The sequence below is a fragment of the Myotis brandtii genome, unplaced genomic scaffold (assembly GCF_000412655.1).
Source record: "Myotis brandtii unplaced genomic scaffold, ASM41265v1 scaffold344, whole genome shotgun sequence".
NCBI classification, from domain to species: domain Eukaryota; kingdom Metazoa; phylum Chordata; class Mammalia; order Chiroptera; family Vespertilionidae; genus Myotis; species Myotis brandtii.
Window position 1 is genome coordinate 10,627,474 of NW_005363247.1, and position 9,217 is coordinate 10,636,690.

Sequence of the window (9,217 nt, forward strand, 5' to 3'; positions counted from 1 at the left end):
GCCCGCCCCGCCCACTCCTGCTCCCCGGGTCGCCAGCGGTGGGCCCGCACTCTGAGTCCCGGGGAGGCTTGGCCGCTTTGTCTGGGCTCAGGCTTGTCTTCGGAGCCCACCGGCCCGGCCCAGAGGGAACAAAGAGCCTCCCCCACACCCCAGCATCCGCCTCGCCCCCACGCGCTGGTTCACCACCTTCCGAAAGACCCCTTTGTCTGCCTGGGAAGCGCAGGTCGGCCAGGGAAGCCCACCACCCCCGCCCTAGGTCCTCCTTTGCTGACAACTGAGCTCGGTCTCATATGCAACCCACCCACTCCATGTGCAAACGACCTCATCACACAGTTCAGCGTTGCCCCGCTCCCCCCAAGAACAGACCCACTTATAGGTTTGTTGATGCATTGCGACCATCCAGGCCATTCCTTATTAGCTTTTTCATCATCTTCCAGTTCCATTCGGCTGTGCTTCTGGCTATCTTAGTTTCCTATAAAATAGTAATTACTTCCCTCAGGGTAAGCCTGAGTCTTGTTCACTTAAATGCTCCTTACTTAGGGAGAAGGAATATGAACAAATGGAGTGCATGAAGTTCGCGTGCCTGTGCACGTTTTAGCAGTCCTCTGCCACACACACACACACACACACACACACACACACACACACACACACGGGGACAGGGGGAGCGGGGCAAGGATTCTATCTTCGTTTTAATAAATGCCGAGGGAAATAAAAACCGAGCGGGCAAAGCGGGCATCTCTGCCAGGGGCCAGTGTGTAGTTTCCCACAGCGGACGCCTCCGGATGAGGGAGGATTTCCGAAAACAGGACTTGGAACACAGTCCTTTGACAACCAGGTTCATATCCTCAGCAAACGCTTCCAAGCCTTGTAAAGCAACACAAAGTTGCAGCCACCCCGCTGGGTAAACTTCAAAGAGACAGAGGCCAGGGGCAAGGAGGAAGGAAGTGTGATATTTAGAGAACTTACTGGGGTGGAGGAAGATTTTGAACTCAACTAGACAAACTTAAAGAAAGAAAGAAAAAAAGGGCAGAAATATAGTCTGTTTGAAGCTACAGTACCCATGACGCCCCTGTGTTTTATCAACAGAAGAGCAAGTAAGAAAGTATCCTTGGTTGTACTGGAGTTTCTCATTCAAACTGAGATACACAGATCTACCCCACGCCAAAGAAGAGTAACGAGTGCAGGCACATTTCCTGCTTTCCGGGCTGTAACTTCAGCCCTTCGGAAAGCCAGCTTTCCCTGGCATCGCCACAGTGATAAGATACAGAAGGGAGGGCAACCAGATGGCGAATAAAGACGTCTCCCTTGAGTTCTGCCCGCGGATTAAAGGGACAAGGGCACACGTTCTTTGTTGACACTTCTGCAGTGACTTCCCCTTTGGCGTGCGAGCCCCGCCGCCAACACAACTGTCACGGCCACCCCACAGCAAGTTGAACTCTTCCCGGGAACACGCCTAGCGAAGCACGCACACCTCGGCAACTGCCTTTGTTATTTAATTCCCGAGACTAAACACACGCACGCTCCTAGGAACACACAGAGGACCCCTGCCTTCACTCTATTGTCTACAGCCACATCTCATTCCTGGCTTGACTTTTAAAAAAAAATAAAAATAATCATCATATCCTGAAATGAAGCTTTGCATTTACCCGATGAGTTGCGTCTCCTGGTGCTCCTCAGTTCTTGCTATTTCTTTTGTCTTATAAAAGATCAGGAGCAGACTTATCGTGCAGATCGTCCACCTCTTCCTAACGGACCGCATCTTGGGTGCCTGGGACAGTAGTGGTTGCCCCGGTTCCGGCACCTTCTCTGGATAGAAAAGCTCCGTGTTGGGAGATTTAGTCGCCGGAGGTGGGGGGCGTTATCTGTAAAATGCGAGGAGAGCGTGGAGCCGGGGTCTCCGGCGCAGGTCGCGGGGGTCCACCGTGGCCACGCTCACCCCGGTGCCGGAGCGCAGCCCTGCGCTCTCCCTCGCGGTTCGCGCCAGCCCCGCCGGGTCGCTCCGCGCTGCTTCCCTGGGGCTCAGATTTCTTTAAAGACTAGACACCTTGAGCTTTGAAGGAGACGGCCGCTTCTGCAGCTGGGCTCGGGGGCGTCACTGGCCCTTCCCTTTTCCTAGCAGGGAAATGATGAGCAAAACCAACCAATCACCAGCGGAGGAGGCGGAGGCTGCTGCCGCCTCGCGTTGCCCACGGCTGCTCGGAGAGTAGCGTTGCAGGCGCTGCCTGCGCTGTGCGGGGAGAGGAAGCCTACAAGCTCCTGGCCGTGCATGCACACGCACACACACTCACACTCACACTCACGGGAGCCAGCCCTCCTGCACTGCGGGGAGAGCGAGGCAGGCAGCCCCAGAACCCCGAAGCTCGCAGGACTGGGAGGCGCTGAGGGCGCCCGTCCGTAGAGCGTGGAGAGGGCGCTTCTGCTGCGGACAGATTAGAGAGGCTTCCTGGTGGCGAAATCGTACAGATAAAGAAGGGGTGTGTTGCAAGAAGGGTTCGCATGCTCCAAGCTTTTGAAAACACACACATGCGCGCACTTAGGCATCCGCATGCCTCTCAAATAGAGTGACTTGGGGGGGGGGCGGGGGGGAGTCGGGGATGAAAGAGTAGAAAGAGGACGTTTTATAAACCGTGCATAGCTCAATCTGGAAAGTATAAATACACACATGCACCGAACAGCCTATTACCCCTCAGGGGGGTGGCAGATGACCCCCACTCAGGATCCTGTAGGAAACAAATGATGACATTAGGCACGTTATGGATATTTACGTGACTCCCTTTCATTGTCATTCGGAAACTCCTCACCTAAGTCAAGGAAACGTCAACCCCTCTTAAATTTCATTGAGGAGAAACAGGATTCTGAGAAAAAGCAATCACCAAAGAACTTAAAAAAAAATACACGTGAAGGAAAACAGGAAAGAAGTTAGGAAGGGAAGGAAGGAAGGAAGGAAGGAAGGAAGGAAGGAAGGAAGGAGCTCTTTTTCAAAAGTTTCAATAAGTATTTATCCTCTGATTTTCACCCTCTCCTCCCTCCAACTGTTTCCTCACTTCTAACGCAGGGACATTTTTCCAGTCCTCCATTCCAGTCCGCAGTCTGAGTATTTCTCCACTGTCCTTTGGGCCACACCCCTGGCAGGAGACAGTGCCTGGAGCCCAGGATTTTCACCAATGTACAGGCAAGGATCCCAAGTTCTTCCCCCCCTCCCCCCAGCCCTAACGTGTCAATTGAAATTTTTGTTCCTTCAGGTTGAGCAGTGGCTCTTTTGTCGGTGGCAGGAAGGGTACCGGGTGTCTGACCTGTGGGGTCAGACCACACCTAGGTTTCGCAACCTCGGTACTTGGGTTCTGGCTGGGAAAGAATTCAGAGCAAGACCCAAACTGTAAGAGGACATTTGTTTAGTAAATTACAGAGGTAGAAGAAGTGATTCTTAGGATACAAATTATGAAGGTAAAGGACGGGCCCTTGGAAGTTGGGAGTGAGGAAGCTAATGGTAATGTGCCTGGGGCAGAGAGGGGGAGAGGAGGGCATGGGCAGGCTCCCTGGAGGGAGAGCGCACTGGGTCCTCCATCCTAAGGGTTTTAAAGGTAGAGATTTTAGGGGAGGTCCCAGGGAAAGATCTTAATAGAATATTCAGCACCCTCCCAGGTGTGTCTATTCAGGGTTGTGGTCTTCACTGATTGATTGGCTGGCACCAGGGCAGGGGGTCATTATTCCATGCAGCTAGTCCTCACATCAGCAGTTGCTGGTTTTGTTGCTTATCTGGGTCTTGAGCTGAAATACAACTGAGGCTTAGATGTTATCTCTAAGGGGGAAAGGTCAGGGGCTCCAAACCGCAAGACCAGCAGCAATAAGCTAGGGGAGGAAAGGTCACCCAGGGTGAGGTCCCACCCTACATTTTGTCCTTTGCTAGCCACCTGGGGCTTTCCACCCTGGTGACCTTTTGTACCTGGCCTACAGCAGCTGTAGCAGTCATCCACCCTTGCCCCGGGGGTTTACACCTCTGCAAACCAGAAGTGGTGAGGCCCACCACCCATCCTATGCTGGAGGAGAGCAGGAAAGGGAGTTATGAGTTACCAGTCCCTGGACGGCTTAAAATAATGATAACATCTAGCTGCTTTTCGTAATAGGAAACTAGGTCCTCACCAATGTCTGACATTCTTTGCCTAAGGTTTGGGAAGTTAAGAACCAGCCTCTATTCACAGCAGAACAAACTAGGGAACTAGGGGGTTGGGTCTAAAATGCTCAAAGGAGCAAGTAATTATGAGCCTTTATTGACACTACAAGTGGTCTGCTGGGAGCCTTTCGAGTTTATTGATGTTGAGGCAAATCTCCCTTGCATTAATGCATCTCTATCACACTGACTTCTTAACTTGGAGAAACTGCAGTAAAGAAAACGCTTATTTAAGTTAAAAAGGAAACTTAGGATGCTAAATTCTCTTAGGTGAACTTTTGATTTTGAAACAGGGAACAAATAAATTTTGGATTTTAAATAAAACACCACTTACTGATGGTGATAGTGTAATGTGCATCACTTAAATTTATCCAACATATCTTGAGCAAGTACTAAAAGCCAGGCAATATGGAAGACATCTGAACATACAAGATGATTAAAATATAGCATCCAGCCAGACATGAAATTCACTCACTCAGAGTGGGGGCAGATTGTAAAACAAATAAGTTGCAATCTGGCACCATGAGTAACAGCAGCATTTGAAGCTTGTACATGGCATCTAGGAAAGCTACTTAGTAGAAGCAGAGGTAGTGTTTAAGTTTTGGGCAGCAAGGAAGGTGAGCTTCCCGAGGGAGGGCACAGATAAATTGGGGTTTGCAAGGCTAAGGAGTAAGCCAGACAGAGGGAGGTTAGGACATAACAGCAGAGGAAAGAGCAGGTGCTTTGAGGAACTGTGGAGTAGTTCAGTCCTGTGGGAATAGAAAGTGGAAAGGAAGAGGAGTGGGACAAAGGTTTCAGGATGAATATTCTACAGCTCCACAATGTCAAGCTGTCTCCTCTAATGGGAAAGTTGCAACAAGAAAATCTGCCAGAGGAAATTGGGTTTGATTCCTGTATGAAGCTTTAAGTTAAATTAGGGGAAACTGTTCATCTGGCCCTAACAGAACAAAACAAACACACCAACAGCAGAAGAAAAGCACACCAAGTACTAGTTATAGGAACACAGAAAACGTATTTAAACTTCTAGAAGAGGGGGGGGGGGAATGAATGCCTGAATTCTATAATGCTGCTATTTCTAAATTCCTTAAGCATGGCACCTTTTAGATTGAGGTAAACACTTCTGAATGATTGATAATGGATCGGTAAGACTCAAGAGCTTCCACTTCCCATATTTGAACACTTTAGTGTTTAGAGTGTATTTTAGTGTCATTTGTCTAATATTATTAGATTCATGAAATATGCATCTGTATTTGCCAAGTTAATAAAAAGCATACAGGACAACACTTGGTCCAAATCGAGGACAGTCTGGTTCTTCTCAATAGGCAATTAGGCATAAGAACCATAAATATAAATGTTGTGTAAGAAAACATATCCACACAAGAGTCTTTTGGGTTCACGTCTTTCCATTAGAATGCCTATTTTGATGATCCTGAAAAATTCAAGTTGTTCCTAAATTTCCATTCTATCTTTGTACTGTAAGTTCTTCAATAAAGAGCACACATTTGTCTTTATTCAGCACAATTCTGCAATTACACAGTACCCTATGAATAAATAATGAAAATAATGGCAGCTGCTTTTAAAATGCTGCTTTATCTTTCAACTTAATGTAAATCATGTTTTAATTGCGGCCTGTGCCCTCAACTTTAGCTAGAAATAAGTGGGTAGACATTTGGAGTTTCATAGTGGGGTTTTTAATGGCCCATGACAGTTTTTCTTAATAAACTATTTTTAGAACAGTTTTTGATTTACAGCATATTGAGCAGAAAGTACAGAGACTTACCATATACCCTCACCTCCAACATACATAGCTTCCCCCACTATCAACATCCCATATCAGAGCAGTACATTTGTTAAAATCAATGAAGCTACATTGACACATCATTGTCACCCACAGTCCATAGCTTATTTTAGGGTTCACTCTTGGTATTTTACATTCATCCTATGGACTTTGCTAGATGTGTAATAACTTAAAAGTATTATACAGAGTAGTTTCACTGTTCTAAATATCCTCTGTGCTCTGCTCTCCTTCCCCACTGAGTCTTAGCAAACACTGATCTTTTTACTGTCTCCACAGTTTTGCCTTTTCCAGAAGTCATATAGTTGTAATTATACAGTATGTAACCCTTTTATATTGGCTTCTTTTACTTAATAATATGCTTTTAAAATTCTTCCGTATTTTTTTCATGGCATAAGCGCTCACTTTTTTTCAATGCTGAATAATATTCCATATTATGGATATACTGCAGTATTTATCCAAATGCCTACTGAAGGAACTCTTGGTTACTTCTGAGTTTTGGCAATCACAAAGCTGCTATAAACATCCATGTGAAGTTGTTTTGTGTTGACTTAAGTTATCAACTCATTTGGGTAAATACCAAATGAGTATAGTAGCTGGTAAGATTGATGGTAAGACTATGGTTAGCTTTGAAGAAACCTGAATTGTCTTCCAAGTAACTGTACTATTTTCCATCCCACCAGCAATGAATGAGAGTTCTTGTTGCGCTACATCCTCACCAGCATTTGGTATTTTCAGTATTTTGAATGTTGACCATTAAATAGGTGTTTAGTGGTATCTCATTGTTGTTTTAATTTGCATTTTCCTGAGGACATATGGTTTGAAACATCTTTTCATATGCTTATTTGCCATCTGTGTATCTTCTTTGGTGAGAAGCCTATTGAGATCTTTTGCCCAATTTAAATTGGGTTTTTCATTTTGTTACTGCTGAATTGAAGAGTTCTTTGTATATATTTGGATAAAGTCCTTTATCACATATGTTTTGCAAATATTTTCTTTCAGCCCATGGCTTATCTTCTCATTATTTTGACAGCATCTTTCACAGAGCAGACATTTCAAATTTGATTAACTCTTCTAGTTTATTGATTATCCTTACATTCATTTTGCCTTTGATGAATCTAAAAAGTCATTGTCAACCCAAGGTCATTTAGATTTTTTCACCTGTTATCTTCTGGGAGTTTTATAATTTCCCATTTTATATTATGTCTACCATGTATTTTGATTTAATTTTTGTGAAGAGTGTAAGTTATATGTCTAGGTTTTGTTTTTTGTGTTTTGGTTTTTTTTGTTTCTTTGTTGTTGTTTTTTTTTGCATGTGGCTATCTAGTTGTTTATGGACAATTTGTTGAAAAGACAATGTTATCTGCATTGTGCTGCCTTTGTTCTTTCCCAAAGATCAGTTGAATACACTTGAATGGGTTTATTTCTGGGACTTTATCTGTTCCACTGATTTATTTGTGTATTCTTTCACAAATAATCACATTGTCTTTATTATTTTAACTTTATAATAAGAGTTAAAATCTGGTAGTTTTAGTGCTCCAACTGTTTTCCTTCCCTATTATGTAGGCTACTTTGTATCTTTTGTCTCAATATAAGCTTTAAAATCAGTTTGTCAATATCTTCAAAATAACTTGGAATAGTTGAATCTGTAGATCAAGTTGAAAAAAAGTGACATCTTAACAATACTGCCTTCCTATCATGAACATGGAGGATCTCTTCATTTATTTAGTTATTCTTTGATTCATTTCATAAAACTTTGTCAGTATTCATCATATAGCTCTTGCATATGTTTAGTTAGATTTACACCTAAGTATTTTATTTTTTGAGTGCTAACATAAATGTGTTTTATTTTAATTTCAAGTTCCAATTGTTTCTTGTTAGTACCCATGGCATTTTAACAATGGAATTGCTGGTGTATTAGTCCAGAACCTCCAGAGAAACAGAACCATAAGATGTGTGTAAATGCAGAGAAGAGGGATTTATTTTAAGTAACTGATCATGTAATTGTGGAGGTTGGCACTTCCCAATTGTAGGATAAGGTGGTAGGCTGGAAGAAGGAAGAGTTAATATTGTAGCTCAACTCCGAGGACATCTGGAGGCAGACATCCCTCTTCTTTAGGAACCTCAATCTATTATTTTCTTAAAGCCTTCAGTTTACTGGGTGAGGCCCATCAGATTATGGAGGATAAACTGCTTTACTCAAAAATTTTGGATTTAAAAGTTACTCTGTACTAAAAAAAACACCTTCACACCAACATCTAGACTGGCATTTAACTAAATATTTGGGTACTATGGACTAATCAAGTTGGCACATAAAATCATCACAGATGCAGATGGGCTGGTTAAAATTCTTGTTAATGACCTTACAATATACTGAGAATTATTCATGAAAGCCTTTTACCTATGAGTCAATGATCAGGAAAAACAAGAGACATGTTCATGAAAATTTAGCTGTTCATCACTAGGCAACTCAGTCTTTTTTATTTTTTTTCTGGACAAAATATCTAGTTTTAAAAAATTTATTCTAAATTAATTCATTTTGCTCATATAAATATGCATAAAGCTTCACTGATTTTTGTTCAATATGTATATTCATTGTCCTTCTGTTACTTTGTGTTTTGTTTTTCATCCATTATAAGCAAATGTAATATTAACAGAGGGGTGATCTTGACTATAGGTACAATATACAATTATAAATATAATTTCTGGAACAACAGGAAAATCCCATCATTGCCATTCTCAGTTCTTCCCCACTATCTAACCCCACCACTTACAGTTTTGTTTGCATTTAGTATTTGAGCTCTATTTAAATATAAATGTCTTTGAAAAGACAGTTCTTACACACTGTTAGTCAAATATTCTTCAATTTATAATATCCATTTGAAATGTTCTCTGAGATATCTTTTAACAACTGCTAGTCCAATATACTCCAATTTGGAATGGGACTTCAATTGCTCATAGTCCACGTTTTAATTGTTTTTAAACCTTATCTCATTTGGTTTATAGTCCTAACTTGCTGTTTTATTCCCTCTGCAAAGACCCCTGAAAACAAACAGATACACTATTCCTCACATGTTTTGGGAAGTCCTCAAAGTCCCACCTTATTACCTAGTGTTATATTTTCTGTGTTCTACTTTCCCTGTGTTTCCATGCTCAGTGGTGCTGGGAGGAACTGTCTGGTAGAAATAGAATAACTATTACCTACCCCAAATATTACCTACCCCAAACTGTTCTCCTATTGAATGGTGGTC

At 43.0% G+C, this 9,217-nt stretch overlaps 1 protein-coding gene across 3 annotated transcripts in view; it reads right to left on the bottom strand.

Annotated features, from left to right (window-relative positions):
• Positions 1-2,090, bottom strand: part of ST8SIA4 (ST8 alpha-N-acetyl-neuraminide alpha-2,8-sialyltransferase 4) — a 101,630-nt gene extending 99,540 nt beyond the window's left edge. For all 3 annotated transcript variants that reach the window (XR_001363159.1, XM_014544008.1, XM_005871534.2), the window contains exon 1: positions 1,650-2,090. Coding sequence is in view for 2 of the 3 variants with exons in the window: in XM_014544008.1 (XP_014399494.1) it covers positions 1,650-1,762 (113 nt within the window). In the remaining variant the exon portion in view is untranslated. The remainder of the gene's footprint in view (positions 1-1,649) is intronic.
• Between the last annotated feature and the right edge of the window lie 7,127 nt (positions 2,091-9,217).